General features: G+C 39.8%; 1 protein-coding gene across 1 annotated transcript in view; it reads right to left on the bottom strand.

Annotated features, from left to right (window-relative positions):
- The window catches only part of TGM1 (transglutaminase 1), a 71,226-nt gene extending 55,009 nt beyond the window's left edge, over window positions 1–16,217 (bottom strand). The window contains exons 1-3 of the mRNA XM_068115469.2: window positions 15,769–16,217; window positions 11,923–12,311; window positions 1,087–1,275 (exon numbers count right to left, since the gene is read on the bottom strand). Of these exons, the coding sequence (XP_067971570.1) occupies window positions 1,087–1,275; window positions 11,923–12,229 (496 nt within the window). The 5' untranslated portion in view covers window positions 12,230–12,311; window positions 15,769–16,217. The remainder of the gene's footprint in view (window positions 1–1,086; window positions 1,276–11,922; window positions 12,312–15,768) is intronic.
- Window positions 16,218–20,848: the final 4,631 nt, after the last annotated feature.

Below are 20,848 nucleotides of genomic sequence, written 5' to 3' on the forward strand. Positions count from 1 at the left end.
GGATGACTGACTGGAGGTGAGAGTTGAGATGACTGACTGGAGATGAGAGTTGGGATGACTGACTGGAGGTGAGAGTTGGGATGACTGACTGGAGGTGAGAGTTGAGATAACTGACTGGAGGTGAGAGTTGGGATGACTGACTGGAGGTGAGAGTTGGGATGTCTGACTAGAGTTGGGATGTCTGACTGGAGGTGAGAGTTGGGATGTCTGACTGGAGTTGGGATGGATATATATAAATACAGTACACATACACACACACACATCTATCTATAATTCCAGTAATCTCTGTGTGTGTGTGTGTGTGTGTGTGTGTGTGTGTGTGTGTGTGTGTGTGTGTGTGTGTGTATGTGTGTATGTCTGTGTGTTTGTCTGTGACCGCTGTTTCTCGACAACCACGGGTCCGATATACTTGAAACTTGCCAGGTATATTGCTGGGGACCCGAGGATGTGCCTTTTCAAGGTTTCATATTAATCGGACAAGTAGTTACCGAGCTATGTCCAAAAAACGATTCAACCAATCAGAGAGCAGCGAGTTATCACGTGTGCCGAACGTGGCGAACAGACTCTGCCTCGGATGGCACATTTGAGAGCGTATTCATTTATTTCACGTTGGCAAACTATGTTGCCGCTATGTTGGCGTTAAACTATGTTTTAAAACTAATTAAAACTAATTTGCGATTCTTTCGCTTTCCTGCGCGTTTGTGCACGCTATGGCGATTTCTTTACCAAACTCCGCAAGCCGTTCGCTTTGGACCAAACCATTTCATGTAAATAGAGGGGGGGGGATTGTCACCGTACTCGCAAGCCGTTCGCTTTGGACCAAACCATTTCATGTAAATAGAGGGGGGGGGGATTGTCACCGTACTCGCAAGCCGTTCGCTTTGGACCAAACCATTTCATGTAAATAGAGGGGGGGGATATAATTTTAGATATAGATATAGTACGGGCATGCCCTAGTATATATGTGAATATGACATGAATTGACATTGTTGTGTGTGTGGTGTCCATGTAATGAGGTGATTGGAACAAAATATGTTTTCAGGTGTGTAAAGGTATCCATCTCACATGACGGTGAGTGCAACTCACCGGTGGTTAGTTGGATAGAGAGCACGTCCTTGTCCAGGTCGAAGGGTCGGTTGAGCAGTATCCGCAGATCGAATGGTTGTCCCCGCCTCACCACGAGGCCCGGACCCTCATACTCGTTGGTGTGATGAGCTGCGCCATTGTCTACTCCCAGGAACTCCACGGAGAGCACAGAAAATGGATCAATTGAATCTGGGACAAACAAGGACACACAGCTATCATCGACAAGTGGTCAGAAAAGTCTATTTCAACCACACGAAGTGCTCTAAAACATCAAATTCTACTTGTAATTCAATCTGAACAAAACATTAAAAACAAACTGAATTTTATCTGTCATGAAAAACTCGTTTGAAAAGGAACAAAAGTTAACTCGTTGAGTTAACTAGTCAAGGCAGAAGCCAGTTTTATGCTACGTTTTGTTTTGCAGCTTCAATCTGATCTTTGTCAAACTTTAACCTCAAACAAAGTCGATTGACAAAGCAATTTATGGAGAACAATGGCAGATGATGGGATGTTCCAAACTCAGAGCCAAGAGATGACTTATTTGGACAAAACAAACAACCACTTCAGACAGTTTGGGCAATTATCCATCATCCAAAAATGGCACAATCTCATGATGAAACATATCAGGACGTTTTAATAGCACAAAATTGGTAACGCTCAGCTAAACGTTTAAAATAGATAGATGGTGAATTGCGATGGATCCAAAAGTTTCCTTGGCACTCGGATGTAAGGACCAGACACAATGTTACTCCTGCGCAAGTTCGTGAAAACAAAATGGAGCAAAAGGTTCGGGAGGAAGTTTCCACACTTTATTCAATTATGGGTTCAGCTGTGATAACAAGTGTTTGGCTCCTGCAATGAAAAGTCGCAAATCTTGTGCTGAGTTTGTCGTTTCATGTTAAGTCCAGTTACATGTTTGCAAAACGTCAACGGAGAGCTTAATAACGCGGTCTGCACGGACAATTCTCGACAAAACGGTTTACACGGACAATCCTCAATAATATGGTCTGGTTTACACAGACAATCCTCAATAACATGGTCTGGTTTACACAGACAATCCTCAATAACATGGTCTGGTTTACACAGATAATCCTCCATAACATGATCTGGTTTACACAGACAATCCTCAATAACATGGTCTGGTTTACACAGACAATCCTCAATAACATGGTCTGGTTTACACAGATAATCCTCCATAACATGATCTGGTTTACACAGACAATCCTCAATAACATGGTCTGGTTTACACAGACAATCCTCAATAACATGGTCTGGTTTACACAGATAATCCTCCATAACATGATCTGGTTTACACAGACAATCCTCAATAACATGGTCTGGTTTACACAGATAATCCTCAATAACATCGTCTGGTTTACACAGAAAATCCTCAATAACATGGTCTGGTTTACACAGATAATCCTCAATAACGGTCTGGTTTACACAGACAATCCTCAATAACATGGTCTGGTTTACACAGACAATCCTCAATAACATGGTCTGGTTTACACAGATAATCCTCCATAACATGATCTGGTTTACACAGATAATCCTCCATAACATGATCTGGTTTGCACAGATAATCCTCAATAACATGGTCTGGTTGACACAGATAATCCTCCATAACATGATCTGGTTTACACAGACAATCCTCAATAACATGGTCTGGTTTACACAGATAATCCTCCATAACATGATCTGGTTTACACAGACAATCCTCAATAACATGGTCTGGTTTACACAGACAATCCTCAATAACATGGTCTGGTTTACACAGATAATCCTCCATAACATGATCTGGTTTACACAGACAATCCTCAATAACATGGTCTGGTTTACACAGATAATCCTCAATAACATCGTCTGGTTTACACAGAAAATCCTCAATAACATGGTCTGGTTTACACAGATAATCCTCAATAACGGTCTGGTTTACACAGACAATCCTCAATAACATGGTCTGGTTTACACAGACAATCCTCAATAACATGGTCTGGTTTACACAGATAATCCTCCATAACATGATCTGGTTTACACAGACAATCCTCAATAACATGGTCTGGTTTACACAGATAATCCTCCATAACATGATCTGGTTTACACAGACAATCCTCAATAACATGGTCTGGTTTACACAGACAATCCTCAATAACATGGTCTGGTTTACACAGACAATCCTCAATAACATGGTCTGGTTTACACAGACAATCCTCAATAACATGGTCTGGTTTACACAGATAATCCTCCATAACATGATCTGGTTTACACAGACAATCCTCAATAACATGGTCTGCTTTACACAGATAATCCTCAATAACATCGTCTGGTTTACACAGACAATCCTCAATAACATGGTCTGGTTTACACAGATAATCCTCAATAACATCGTCTGCTTTACACAGATAATCCTCAATAACATCGTCTGGTTTACACAGACAATCCTCAATAACATGGTCTGGTTTACACAGACAATCCTCAATAACATGGTCTGCTTTACACAGATAATCCTCAATAACATCGTCTGGTTTACACAGACAATCCTCAATAACATGGTCTGGTTTACACAGACAATCCTCAATAACATGGTCTGGTTTACACAAGCAATCCTCAATAACATGGTCTGGTTTACACAGATAATCCTCAATAATATGGTCTGGTTTACACAGATAATCCTCAATAACATGGTCTGGTTTACACAGATAATCCTCCATAACATGATCTGGTTTACACAGACAATCCTCAATAACATGGTCTGCTTTACACAGATAATCCTCAATAACATCGTCTGGTTTACACAGACAATCCTCAATAACATGGTCTGGTTTACACAGACAATCCTCAATAACATGGTCTGGTTTACACAAGCAATCCTCAATAACATGGTCTGGTTTACACAGATAATCCTCAATAACATGGTCTGGTTTACACAGATAATCGTCAATAACATGGTCTGGTTTACACAGATAATCGTCAATAACATGGTCTGGTTTACACAGATAATCGTCAATAACATGGTCTGGTTTACACAGATAATCCTCAATAACATGGTCTGGTTTACACAGATAATCCTCAATAACATGGTCTGGTTTACACAGATAATCGTCAATAACATGGTCTGGTTTACACAGATAATCCTCAATAACATGGTTTGGTTTACACAGATAATCGTCAATAACATGGTCTGGTTTACACAGACAATCCTCAATAACATGGTCTGGTTTACACAGATAATCCTCAATAACATGGTCTGGTTTACACAGATAATCCTCAATAATATGGTCTGGTTTACACAGATAATCCTCAATAACATGGTCTGGTTTACACAGATAATCGTCAATAACGGTTTGGTTTACACAGATAATCCTCAATAACATGGTCTGGTTTACACAGATAATCGTTAATAACGGTTTGGTTTACACAGATAATCCTCAATAACATGGTCTGGTTTACACAGATAATCCTCAATAATGGTCTGGTTTACACAGATAATCCTCAATAACATGGTCTGGTTTACACAGATAATCCTCAATAACGGTCTGGTTTACACAGATAATCCTCAATAACATGGTCTGGTTTACACAGATAATCCTCAATAACGGTCTGGTTTACACAGATAATCCTCAATAACATGGTCTGGTTTACACAGATAATCCTCAATAACGGTTTGGTTTACACAGATAATCCTCAATAACATGGTCTGGTTTACACAGATAATCCTCAATAACGGTTTGGTTTACACAGATAATCCTCAATAACATGGTCTGGTTTACACAGATAATCCTCAATAACAGTCTGGTTTACACAGATAATCCTCAATAACATGGTCTGGTTTACACAGATAATCCTCAATAACGGTCTGGTTTACACAGATAATCCTCAATAACATGGTATGGTTTACACAGATAATCCTCAATAACATGGTCTGGTTTACACAGATAATCCTCAATAACGGTCTGGTTTACACAGATAATCCTCAATAACATGGTCTGGTTGACACAGATAATCCTCCATAACATGATCTGGTTTGCACAGATAATCCTCAATAACATGGTCTGGTTGACACAGATAATCCTCCATAACATGATCTGGTTTGCACAGATAATCCTCAATAACATGGTCTGGTTGAAACAGATAATCCTCAATAACATGGTTTGGTTTACACAGATAATCCTCAATAACATGGTCTGGTTTACACAGATAATCCTCAATAATGGTTTGGTTTACACAGATAATCCTCAATAACATGGTCTGGTTTACACAGATAATCCTCAATAACGGTCTGGTTTACACAGATAATCCTCAATAACATGGTCTGGTTTACACAGATAATCCTCAATAACGGTCTGGTTTACACAGATAATCCTCAATAACATGGTCTGGTTTACACAGATAATCCTCAATAACGGTCTGGTTTACATAGATAATCCTCAATAACATGGTCTGGTTGACACAGATAATCCTCCATAACATGATCTGGTTTACACAGATAATCCTCAATAACGGTCTGGTTTACACAGATAATCCTCAATAACATGGTCTGGTTTACACAGATAATCCTCAATAACATGGTCTGGTTTACACAGATAATCCTCAATAACGGTCTGGTTTACACAGATAATCCTCAATAACATGGTCTGGTTTACACAGATAATCCTCAATAATATGGTCTGGTTTACACAGATAATCCTCAATAACATGGTCTGGTTTACACAGATAATCCTCAATAACGGTCTGGTTTACACAGATAATCCTCAATAACATGGTCTGGTTGACACAGATAATCCTCCATAACATGATCTGGTTTGCACAGATAATCCTCAATAACATGGTCTGGTTGACACAGATAATCCTCCATAACATGGTCTGGTTTACACATAATCCTCAATAACATGGTCTGGTTTACACAGATAATCCTCCATAACATGATCTGGTTTACGCAGATAATCCTCAATAACATAGTCTGGTTTACACAGATAATCCTCAATAATATGGTCTGGTTTACACAGATAATCCTCAATAACATGGTCTGGTTTACACAGACAATCCTCAATAATATGGTCTGGTTTACACAGATAATCCTCAATAACATGGTCTGGTTTACCCAGACAATCCTCAATAATATGGTCTGGTTTACACAGACAATCCTCATTAACATGGTTTGGTTTACACGGACAATCCTCCATAACATGATCTGGTTTACACAGATAATCCTCAATAACATGGTCTGGTTTACACAGATAATCCTCCATAACATGCTTTGGTTTACACAGATAATCCTCCATAACATGGTCTGGTTTACACAGATAATCCTCCATAACATGCTTTGGTTTACACAGATAATCCTCCATAACATGCTTTGGTTTACACAGATAATCCTCCATAACATGGTTTGGTTTACACAGATAATCCTCCATAACATGGTTTGGTTTACACAGATAATCCTCCATAACATGGTTTGGTTTACACAGATAATCCTCCAGAACATGCTTTGGTTTACACAGATAATCCTCCATAACATGGTTTGGTTTACACAGATAATCCTCAATAACATGGTTTGGTTTACACAGATAATCCTCCATAACATGGTTTGGTTTACACAGATAATCCTCCATAACATGGTTTGGTTTACACAGATAATCCTCAATAACGGTCTGGTTTACACAGATAATCCTCCATAACATGGTTTGGTTTACACAGATAATCCTCCATAACATGGTTTGGTTTACACAGATAATCCTCCATAACATGGTTTGGTTTACACAGATAATCCTCAATAACGGTCTGGTTTACACAGATAATCCTCCATAACATGGTTTGGTTTACACAGATAATCCTCAATAACATGGTCTGGGTTACACAGATAATCCTCCATAACATGGTTTGGTTTACACAGATAATCCTCAATAATATGGTCTGGTTTACACAGATAATCCTCAATAACATGGTCTGGTTTACACGGATAATCCTCAATAATATGGTCTGGTTTACACGGATAATCCTCAATAATATGGTCTGGTTTACACGGATAATCCTCAATAACATGGTCTGGTTTACACGGATAATCCTCAATAATATGGTCTGGTTTACACGGATAATCCTCAATAACATGGTCTGGTTTACACGGATAATCCTCAATAATATGGTCTGGTTTACACGGATAATCCTCAATAACATGGTCTGGTTTACACGGATAATCCTCAATAATATGGTCTGGTTTACACGGATAATCCTCAATAACATGGTCTGGTTTACACGGATAATCCTCAATAATATGGTCTGGTTTACACGGATAATCCTCAATAACATGGTTTGGTTTTCACGGACAATCCTCCATAACATGATCTGGTTTACACAGAAAATCCTCAATAACATGGTCTGGTTTACACAGATAATCCTCAATAACATGGTCTGGTTTACACAGATAATCCTCCATTAAAAGTCTGGTTTACACAGATAATCCTCAATAACATGGTCTGGTTTACACAGACAATCCTCAATAACATGGTCTGCTTTACACAGATAATCCTCAATAACATCGTCTGGTTTACACAGACAATCCTCAATAACATGGTCTGGTTTACACAGACAATCCTCAATAACATGGTCTGGTTTACACAAGCAATCCTCAATAACATGGTCTGGTTTACACAGATAATCCTCAATAACATGGTCTGGTTTACACAGATAATCGTCAATAACATGGTCTGGTTTACACAGATAATCGTCAATAACATGGTCTGGTTTACACAGATAATCGTCAATAACATGGTCTGGTTTACACAGATAATCCTCAATAACATGGTCTGGTTTACACAGATAATCCTCAATAACATGGTCTGGTTTACACAGATAATCGTCAATAACATGGTCTGGTTTACACAGATAATCCTCAATAACATGGTCTGGTTTACACAGATAATCGTCAATAACATGGTCTGGTTTACACAGACAATCCTCAATAACATGGTCTGGTTTACACAGATAATCCTCAATAACATGGTCTGGTTTACACAGATAATCCTCAATAATATGGTCTGGTTTACACAGATAATCCTCAATAACATGGTCTGGTTTACACAGATAATCGTCAATAACGGTTTGGTTTACACAGATAATCCTCAATAACATGGTCTGGTTTACACAGATAATCGTTAATAACGGTTTGGTTTACACAGATAATCCTCAATAACATGGTCTGGTTTACACAGATAATCCTCAATAATGGTCTGGTTTACTCAGATAATCCTCAATAACATGGTCTGGTTTACACAGATAATCCTCAATAACGGTCTGGTTTACACAGATAATCCTCCATAACATGGTTTGGTTTACACAGATAATCCTCCATAACATGATCTGGTTTACACAGATAATCCTCCATAACATGGTTTGGTTTACACAGATAATCCTCAATAACATGGTCTGGTTTACACAGATAATCCTCAATAACGGTCTGGTTTACACAGATAATCCTCAATAACATGGTCTGGTTTACACAGATAATCCTCAATAACGGTTTGGTTTACACAGATAATCCTCAATAACATGGTCTGGTTTACACAGATAATCCTCAATAATGGTCTGGTTTACACAGATAATCCTCAATAACATGGTCTGGTTTACACAGATAATCCTCAATAACAGTCTGGTTTACACAGATAATCCTCAATAACATGGTCTGGTTTACACAGATAATCCTCAATAACGGTCTGGTTTACACAGATAATCCTCAATAACATGGTCTGGTTTACACAGATAATCCTCAATAACATGGTCTGGTTTACACAGATAATCCTCAATAACGGTCTGGTTTACACAGATAATCCTCAATAACATGGTCTGGTTGACACAGATAATCCTCCATAACATGATCTGGTTTGCACAGATAATCCTCAATAACATGGTCTGGTTGACACAGATAATCCTCCATAACATGATCTGGTTTGCACAGATAATCCTCAATAACATGGTCTGGTTGAAACAGATAATCCTCAATAACATGGTTTGGTTTACACAGATAATCCTCAATAACATGGTCTGGTTTACACAGATAATCCTCAATAATGGTTTGGTTTACACAGATAATCCTCAATAACATGGTCTGGTTTACACAGATAATCCTCAATAACGGTCTGGTTTACACAGATAATCCTCAATAACATGGTCTGGTTTACACAGATAATCCTCAATAACGGTCTGGTTTACACAGATAATCCTCAATAACATGGTCTGGTTTACACAGATAATCCTCAATAACGGTCTGGTTTACACAGATAATCCTCAATAACATGGTCTGGTTGACACAGATAATCCTCCATAACATGATCTGGTTTACACAGATAATCCTCAATAACGGTCTGGTTTACACAGATAATCCTCAATAACATGGTCTGGTTTACACAGATAATCCTCAATAACATGGTCTGGTTTACACAGATAATCCTCAATAACGGTCTGGTTTACACAGATAATCCTCAATAACATGGTCTGGTTGACACAGATAATCCTCCATAACATGATCTGGTTTGCACAGATAATCCTCAATAACATGGTCTGGTTGACACAGATAATCCTCCATAACATGGTCTGGTTTACACATAATCCTCAATAACATGGTCTGGTTTACACAGATAATCCTCCATAACATGATCTGGTTTACGCAGATAATCCTCAATAACATAGTCTGGTTTACACAGATAATCCTCAATAATATGGTCTGGTTTACACAGATAATCCTCAATAACATGGTCTGGTTTACACAGACAATCCTCAATAATATGGTCTGGTTTACACAGATAATCCTCAATAACATGGTCTGGTTTACCCAGACAATCCTCAATAATATGGTCTGGTTTACACAGACAATCCTCATTAACATGGTTTGGTTTACACGGACAATCCTCCATAACATGATCTGGTTTACACAGATAATCCTCAATAACATGGTCTGGTTTACACAGATAATCCTCCATAACATGCTTTGGTTTACACAGATAATCCTCCATAACATGGTCTGGTTTACACAGATAATCCTCCATAACATGCTTTGGTTTACACAGATAATCCTCCATAACATGCTTTGGTTTACACAGATAATCCTCCATAACATGGTTTGGTTTACACAGATAATCCTCCATAACATGATCTGGTTTACACAGATAATCCTCCATAACATGGTTTGGTTTACACAGATAATCCTCAATAACATGGTCTGGTTTACACAGATAATCCTCCATAACATGGTTTGGTTTACACAGATAATCCTCAATAACATGGTCTGGGTTACACAGATAATCCTCCATAACATGGTTTGGTTTACACAGATAATCCTCAATAATATGGTCTGGTTTACACAGATAATCCTCAATAACATGGTCTGGTTTACACGGATAATCCTCAATAATATGGTCTGGTTTACACGGATAATCCTCAATAATATGGTCTGGTTTACACGGATAATCCTCAATAACATGGTCTGGTTTACACGGATAATCCTCAATAATATGGTCTGGTTTACACGGATAATCCTCAATAACATGGTCTGGTTTACACGGATAATCCTCAATAATATGGTCTGGTTTACACGGATAATCCTCAATAACATGGTCTGGTTTACACGGATAATCCTCAATAATATGGTCTGGTTTACACGGATAATCCTCAATAACATGGTCTGGTTTACACGGATAATCCTCAATAATATGGTCTGGTTTACACGGATAATCCTCAATAACATGGTTTGGTTTTCACGGACAATCCTCCATAACATGATCTGGTTTACACAGAAAATCCTCAATAACATGGTCTGGTTTACACAGATAATCCTCAATAACATGGTCTGGTTTACACAGATAATCCTCCATTACATGGTCTGGTTGACACAGATAATCCTCCATAACATGGTCTGGTTTACACGGACAATCCTCAATAACATGGTCTGGTTTACACAGATAATCCTCAATAACATGGTCTGGTTTACACAGATAATCCTCCATAACATGGTCTAGTTTACACAGACAATCCTCAATAACATGGTCTAGTTTACACAGACAATCCTCAATAACATGGTGTAGTTTACACGGACAATCCTCAATAACATGGTCTGGTTTACACGGACAATCCCAAATAACATGGTGTGGTTTACACGGACAATCCTCCATAACATGGTCTGGTTTACACAGACAATCCTCAATAACATGGTGTTGTTTACACAGACAATCCTCAATAACATTGTCTGGTTTACATGGTCAATTGTCAAAAACATGGTCTGGTTTACACAGACAATCCTCAATAACATGGTGTTGTTTACACAGACAATCCTCAATAACATTGTCTGGTTTACACAGACAATCCTCAATAACATGGTCTGGTTTACACAGACAATCCTCCATAACATGGTCTGGTTTACACAGACAATCCTCCATAACATGGTCTGGTTTACACAGACAATCCTCCATAACATGGTGTTGTTTACACAGACAATCCTCCATAACATGGTGTTGTTTACACGGACAATCCTCAATAACATTGTCTGGTTTACACGGATAATCCTCAACACCGTGTCTCTCGTATAGTGCTTGGTCTCTATGGACAATTTTAGACAAAACGGTCCATTCTGATAATCCCCGATAAATCGGTCCGCTCCAATAAAGTGGGATAACATGGTCTGTTTGGATAATAAATCGATAACATGGTCTCGGAAAATCCTCCATAACACAGTCCAATCAGATCACGTTTAGCTCAGATAACTCAGATAACATAAAGCAAACCTGTAAAAGTCCGTGAAGATAATCAAAGCAACTCTGAAATATTGACAAACCCACTTAGCAATCTTACCCCCAGAGTCACCAATTGCTGGCTCGTTGGGGGTGGTAGCGTGTGGCACAGTGACTGGTTCGTTTTGTGGTCCTTTCTTGTCGTCCAACTCGGTCTCTTCAGGACTGTATGAGGCTCGCGCACAACAATGGCAGCAAAAGAACCAGCGACAGTGGGCAGCCAGGCCACCAGTCTTTGTGGCGGGGTCTTGAGCTTGCCCGGTCTGTCCTGCTCCAGGTGTGCTTTGCGGCTCAGTAGATGGGGACAACGAGGCAGTGGGGTGCCGGCCAAGTCCCGAGGTGGCATTTGGGTGCCCAGGGTGGTTCATAGTCACTGATAATTCACCAAAAGACCTCGAGCATTTTCAAGAATATGGAACACCTGATTCGTTCTTGTGCGGGGAATGGAACCTGAAAATGTAGAGGATTGTTAAACATGTCTGAGTATTTCGAACGACAAGATGTAGAGCAGTTCCAGCTCAGAGTACAAAATAAACTTTATAACCATTCGTCACTCACTCCCAAATCTTGTAAATAGCAAATAGGTGTCCCAGGTTGCCAGGTGCAGTTCTAGTCCTGTTCCGAAATATTGTAAATAGCCAACAGGTATCCGACGTTGCCAGGTGCAGTTCTAATCCTGTTGGCATTTGGAAGAAATAAAATGTTGTTTCCCCCCATTTTTTGTGGGGTCTGAAGGATTTCCGTCGACCCACTGAGGAATGTGCTCGAGGATCATTTAATATTAGTTTTCACATCAATACAAAGCTTCAGGCAGTGCACAGAAATCAAAAAATAAATCAAACTTTGTGAGGAAGCGTTTCAGGCAAAAAGAACATTCCTGTAACTCACTAATGAACACACAAACTGCCTGAAAGTTTGACGAAGATCAGTTTGGCCATCTCTTAGTAAAATGGTGACAAACAAACATAAACAAACACACACACACTACATTTCAAGTGTTAGTTTGTGTGTTTGTTTGTTGCGCTTTCACGGCTGAAACATTTTGGGTGCAGGTACTTCAGAATCTGGGCAAGGTTTTAACACATGTTGAAGGTTTTAACACATGTTGAAGGTTTTAACACATGTTGAAGGTTTTAACACACGTTGAAGGTTTTAACACACGTTGAAGGTTTTAACACACGTTGAAGGTTTTAACACACACGTTGAAGGTTTTAACACATGTTGAAGGTTTTAACACATGTTGAAGGTTTTAACACATGTTGAAGGTTTTAACACACGTTGAAGGTTTTAACACATGTTGACGGTTTTAACACATGTTGAAGGTTTTAACACACGTTGAAGGTTTTAACACATGTTGAAGGTTTTAACACACGTTGAAGGTTTTAACACACGTTGAAGGTTTTAACACATGTTGAAGGTTTTAACACATGTTGAAGGTTTTAACACATGTTGAAGGTTTTAACACACGTTGAAGGTTTTAACACATGTTGACGGTTTTAACACATGTTGAAGGTTTTAACACACGTTGAAGGTTTTAACACATGTTGAAGGTTTTAACACACGTTGAAGGTTTTAACACATGTTGAAGGTTTTAACACATGTTGAAGATTTTAACACACGTTGAAGGTTTTAACACATGTTAAAGGTTTTAACACGTGTTGAAGGTTTTAACACATGTTGAAGGTTTTAACACATGTTGAAGGTTTTAACACACGTTGAAGGTTTTAACACATGTTAAAGGTTTTAACACATGTTGAAGGTTTTAACACATGTTGAAGATTTTAACACACGTTGAAGGTTTTAACGCATGTTAAAGGTTTTAACACATGTTGAAGGTTTTAACACATGTTGAAGGTTTTAACACACGTTGAAGGTTTTAACACACGTTGAAGGTTTTAACACATGTTAAAGGTTTTAACACATGTTGAAGGTTTTAACACACGTTGAAGGTTTTAACACACGTTGAAGGTTTTAACACATGTTGAAGGTTTTAACACATGTTGAAGGTTTTAACACATGTTGAAGGTTTTAACACACGTTAAAGGTTTTAACACATGTTGAAGGTTTTAACACACGTTGAAGGTTTTAACACACGTTGAAGGTTTTAACACATGTTGAAGGTTTTAACACATGTTGAAGGTTTTAACACATGTTGAAGGTTTTAACACATGTTGAAGGTTTTAACACATGTTGAAGGTTTTAACACATGTTGAAGGTTTTAACACATGTTGAAGGTTTTAACACATGTTAACGGTTTAACACATGTTGAAGGTTTTAACACATGTTGACGGTTTTAACACACGTTGAAGGTTTTAATACATGTTGAAGGTTTTAACACACGTTGAAGGTTTTAACACACGTTGAAGGTTTTAACACACGTTGAAGGTTTTAACACACGTTGAAGGTTTTGACACACGTTGACGGTTTTAACACACGTTGAAGGTTTTAACACATGTTGAAGGTTTTAACACATGTTGACGGTTTTAACACATGTTGAAGGTTTTAACACATGTTGAAGGTTTTAACACACCTTGAAGGTTTTAACACACGTTGAAGGTTTTAACACACGTTGAAGTTTTTAACACACGTTCAAGGTTTTAACACGTTGAAGGTTTTAACACATGTTGAAGGTTTTAACATATGTTGAAGGTTTTAACACATGTTGAAGGTTTTAACACATGTTGAAGGTTTTAACACATGTTGAAGGTTTTAACACATGTTGAAGTTTTTAACAGATGTTGAAGGTTTTAACACATGTTGGTCGTGAGGGTCGATTTGAGGGCACCAGATGCTGCTAGAAAGTGTACATTGGGATGTAGGGTCAGGCAGAGGGGTATTGCTGACCATACACAAAAGCCAACCCCACACCCGAACCATAACCAAACCACCCTACACCCAGACGAATACACCCCAAAACCGAACCAAGACACCCCCTACCACCCGGACCAGGACGAAGCCACCCCCACATCCGAACCAAGACACGACCACACCCAAACCAAAAAACAAGTTACCCCACCACCCGGAACAAGCCACCCCTACACCTGAAACAAAACACCCACACACTCAAAACACAACCAAGCCCCCCACAACCAAACCAAGAAACGCCCAAACCCAACCAAGCCACCCTCTCCCCAGAGCCAAAAGTCGCTCCCGCCAGAAACAAGAGACCACCCCTTCCCCCCCCCCCCCCCACACCAGAACCAAGAGATCCCCACACCAGAACCAAGAAACCCCACACCAGAACCAAGAGACCCCACACCAGAACCAGACCACACCAGAACCAGACCACAACAGAACCAGACCACACCAGAACCAGACCCCCACACCAGAACAAATCGTTCCCACACGAGAACCAAGAGATACCACACCAGAACCAAGAGACCCCACACCAGAACCAAGAGACCCCACACCAGAACCAGACCACACCAGAACAAATCGTTCCCACACGAGAACCAAGAGATCCCACACCAGAACCAAGAGACCCCACACCAGAACCAAGAGACCCCACACCAGAACCAGACCACACCAGAACCAGACCACACCAGAACCAGACCACACCAGAACCAGACCCCCACACCAGAACAAATCGTTCCCACACGAGAACCAAGAGATCCCACACCAGAACCAAGAGACCCCACACCAGAACCAAGAGACCCCACACCAGAACCAGACCACACCAGAACCAGACCACACCAGAACCAGACCCCCACACCAGAACAAATCGTTCCCACACGAGAACCAAGAGATCCCACACCAGAACCAGACCCCCACACCAGAATAAATAGATCCCACCCCAGAACCAAGAGATCACACCCCAGAACCAGACCCCCACACCAGACCAAGAGATCCCACCCCAGAACCAACACCAACTTCAACACCAAACGACCCTCTCCCTCCCCACACGTACCTCATGCTGAAAGTGAAAGACTCTCTGAAGACTCGCGTGCGATATAAAAAGGCAACGAGGCGGGGTTTGCGCACACCCTCGATCCACACGCTCATAGCTCATAATCCTCTGTGACTGTGTGCGTGTGTGTCAATGGGTGTCGTTATCTTTCCCGAACATTACTCACCAGTCACTCCCACTCCAAAATTACTTCACCCTCACAAACCCTCCCTCCCTTCTACTCCAAACTCCCTCCGTCCGACTCCACACTCCCTTATACTTCACACTCCATCCGACTCCACACTCCCTCCGACTCCACACTCCCTCCGACTTCACACTCCATCCTCCCCGATCCCCATTCACCCCACTATCTCTTTCCTCCCCTCCAGATCCCCCCACCTTCCTCTCATCCCACATATCCCCCCTTGAGCCCACAAACCCTTTCGCATCCCCTTTCGGCCCCACGATTCTCCACAAATCCGCGGAATTCACATTCACAGCTGTTTCGCGAATTCCACAAACTCGTGTGGCGAAGTTTTTAAACTAAAACGAGTTTTACTTACAACGAACTCACGCATAAAGTCACATTCCAATATGATTCCTACAACACACTCACATTCAAATATGATTCCTGCAACACACTCACATTCAAATATGATTCCTGCAACACACTCACATTCCAATATGATTCCTACAACACACTCACATTCAAATATGATTCCTGCAACACACTCACATTCAAATATGATTCCTGCAACACACTCACATTCCAATATGATTCCGACAACACACTCACATTCCAATATGATTCCGACAACACACTCACATTCCAATATGATTCCTACAACACACTCACATTCCAATATGATTCTGACAACACACTCACATTCCAATATGATTCCGACAACACACTCACATTCCAATATGATTCCTACAACACACTCACATTCCAATATGATTCCTACAACACACTCACATTCAAATATGATTCCTGCAACACACTCACATTCCAATATGATTCCGACAACACACTCACATTCCAATATGATTCCGACAACACACTCACATTCAAATATGATTCCTGCAACACACTCACATTCCAATATGATTCCGACAACACACTCACATTCCAATATGATTCCGACAACACACTCACATTCAAATATGATTCCTGCAACACACTCACATTCCAATATGATTCCGACAACACACTCACATTCCAATATGATTCCGACAACACACTCACATTCCAATATGATTCCTACAACACACTCACATTCCAATATGATTCCGACAACACACTCACATTCCAATATGATTCAGACAACACACTCACATTCCAATATGATTCCTACAACACACTCACATTCCAATATGATTCCTACAACACACTCACATTCAAATATGATTCCTGCAACACACTCACATTCCAATATGATTCCGACAACACACTCACATTCCAATATGATTCCGACAACACACTCACATTCAAATATGAGTCCGACAACACACTCACATTCAAATATGATTCCGACAACACACTCACATTCCAATATGATTCCTACAACACACTCACATTCCAATATGATTCCTACAACACACTCACATTGAAATATGATTCCGACAACACACTCACATTCCAATATGATTCCGACAACACCCTCACATTCAAATATGATTCCGACAACACACTCACATTCAAATATGATTCCTACAACACACTCACATTCAAATATGATTCCTACAACACACTCACATTCCAATATGATTCCTACAACACACTCACATTCAAATATGATTCTGACAACACACTCACATTCAAATATGATTCCGACAACACACTCACATTCAAATACGATTCCTACAACACACTCACATTCAAATATGATTCCTACAACACACTCACATTCAAATATGATTCCTACAACACACTCACATTCAAATATGATTCCTACAACACACTTACATTCAAATATGATTCCGACAACACACTCACATTCCAATATGATTCCTACAACACACTCACATTCAAATATGATTCCTACAACACACTCACATTCAAATATGATTCCTATAACACACTCACATTCAAATATGATTCCTACAACACACACATTCAAATATGATTCCTACAACACACTCACATTCAAATATGATTCCTATAACACACTCACATTCAAATATGATTCCTACAACACACTCACATTCAAATATGATTCCGACAACACACTCACATTCAAATATGATTCCGACAACACACTCACATTCAAATATGATTCCTACAACACACTCACATGCCAATATGATTCCGACAACACACACATTCAAATTGAATTCCTACAACACACTCTCATTCCAATATGATTCCACCAACACACTCTCATTCCAATATGATTCCTACAACCCACTCACATTCCAATATGATTCCTACAACACACTCACATGCCAATATGATTCCTACAACACACTCACATGCCAATATGATTCCTACAACACACTCACATTCCAATATGATTCCGACAACACACTCACATTCAAATATGATTCCTACAACACACTCACATGCCAATATGATTCCTACAACACACTCACATTCCAATACGATTCTGACAACACACTCACATTCCAATATGCTTCCTACAACACACTCACATTCCAATATGATTCCTACAACACACTCACATTCCAGTATAATTCCTACAACACACTCACATTCAAATATGATTACTACAACACACTCACATTCCAGTATGATTCCTACAACACACTCACATTCCAATATGCTTCCTACAACACACTCACATTCAAATATGATTCCTACAACACACTCTCATTCCAATATGATTCCTACAACACACTCACATTCAAATATGATTCCTACAACACACTCTCATTCCAATATGATTCCTACAACACACTCACATTCAAATATGATTCCTACAACACACTCACATTCCAGTATAATTCCTACAACACACTCACATTCAAATATGATTACTACAACACACTCACATTCCAGTATGATTCCTACAACACACTCACATGGCAATATGATTCCTAGAACACACTCACATTCCAATATGATTCCTACAACACACTCACATTCCAATATGATTCCTACAACACACTCACATTCCAATATGATTCCGACAACACACTCACATTCCAATATGATTCCTACAACACACTCACATTCCAATATGATTCATACAACACACTCACATTCAAATATGATTCCTGCAACACACTTAAACATACACTTACATTTCAATATGATTCCTACAACACACTCGCACTCACAGTACAATATGATTCTTATAACGCAGTAAATTTGGAAGGAGAGACATTACGGGTGGGGAGAGGGGAGTGGGGGTAGGGGGGGGGGGGGGGGACTAACGAGTGTAGAAAAGATCATGGTTTTGGATGGGGGATGATCTGAGATGGTGGTGAACACTTGTCTTGAAGAGCTGGAGGGAAGAATGAGATTGAAGAGAATGTGGAAGTTGGTTCCACAGGCGGGGAAAAAGAGGAACAAATGAGTGGAGGTGAGCAGTTTCAGTTTCGAATCCTGGATTTATGAAGTTTCACCAGTAGGGGGTTTATGGTGGATCGTGTGAGCCCTGCAGAAACCTGGGGGGGGGGGGAAGCGGGGGGGGGGGGGGGGGGAAAGTGCAGAAAGAGCAGAGGGTGCAAGACAAGAAATGAGATGATAAAGCACAGAGAGACAACCGATCTGTCTGCGAGGGCGAAGTGATCGACTTTTCTTTCTTATTTGTTTGTCCGGGCGATATCTCAGCCATCCTTTGAGCTAGGAAGCTGAAATTTGAACACAATAGTGAGCAAGTCCTTTGTCAAAAACGGTATTTCTTGTTTTTTGATTAATCAATTAATTGATTAATTATTATTATCGATTAATTAAGGAGTTATTTATTTCCTTTCTCGTCTGGGCAATATCTCAGGCACCTTTTGCGCTAGGAAGCTAATATTTGGACACGACAATGACCAAGTTCATTCCTCTTTTCTCCAACCTCTGGAACAAACTCCCCCACTCCCTTCAATCCCACTTCTCCCTCCAGGTCTTTAAAACAGCTGTTCACCACCATCTCTTATCTTCCCCCATCCAATACCTTGATCTTTTCTACCCCCGCTAATTTCACCCCAGATCCACTTTTTTTTGAAATCCCGACTTCTTTCCTGGAAGTCCTTGCAGTGTCCTTGTGTTTTATACCTTTCCCATCCCCCCCCCCCCTTCGCCTTTCCATCCCTCCTCCCCCCTAAGCCCTCTTCCTCCCACGGATCTTCGTGCTTCTCTCTCTCTCCCCATCTTGTCTCCCGCTCCCTTTATCTTATGTTTTGTGTGTCCGTTTTTTTTTGTGATTGTTGTTAGCTCTTACAGGAGCCTCGATGTTGTATACAAAAAAAAAAAAAAAGGGTTTGGCGAAAAGGATATTTTTGATTTATTGATTAATCAATTAATCAATTAATTATTTAATTATTCGAGTAATGACCTGATTAATTAATTTTTTTAGGTTACAGATTTCGCTGAAACGGTGGTGGTTTAGGTATTCTATTAGCCAAATGATTAATTATTTTATGAATGTTATTACTTGCAAAATCGAAGATTTTTCAAGTATATTGGTCGGTTGCGTTTGTGGTTCGCTCAAGGTCAATCAATAAAGTCTGTTTGTCTGTCTGTCTGTTTGTCACCGGCCTACAGGTCACAATTCCAAACCGATCGTCACGAAACTTCATCAAGTTGTATAGGTCGTCCCAATTGAGAAGCCTATTGATTTTGAGGTCAAAGGTCATCTGGAGGTCAACTTTCTAACATCGCCATTTTAAATCCGATTGACTTGACAATTGAATAGCATTTGTATATTGTCACGAAATTGGGAAACGTACTATTTTTGAGGTCAAAAGGTCAAAGGTCAACTCAAGGTCAAACTTCCAAAATCATCAAGTTTCATCTGAAAAGCCATCAATTTTCAACCGATTGACTTGAAAATTGAACAACATTTGCATATTGTCACTAAATTGGGAAACATACTATTTTTGAGGTCAAACGGTCAAAGGTCAACTCAAGGTCAAACTTCTAAAATCA

The sequence above is a fragment of the Myxine glutinosa genome, chromosome 5, assembly GCF_964187855.1.
Source record: "Myxine glutinosa chromosome 5, kmMyxGlut1.1, whole genome shotgun sequence".
NCBI lineage: Eukaryota > Metazoa > Chordata > Myxini > Myxiniformes > Myxinidae > Myxine > Myxine glutinosa.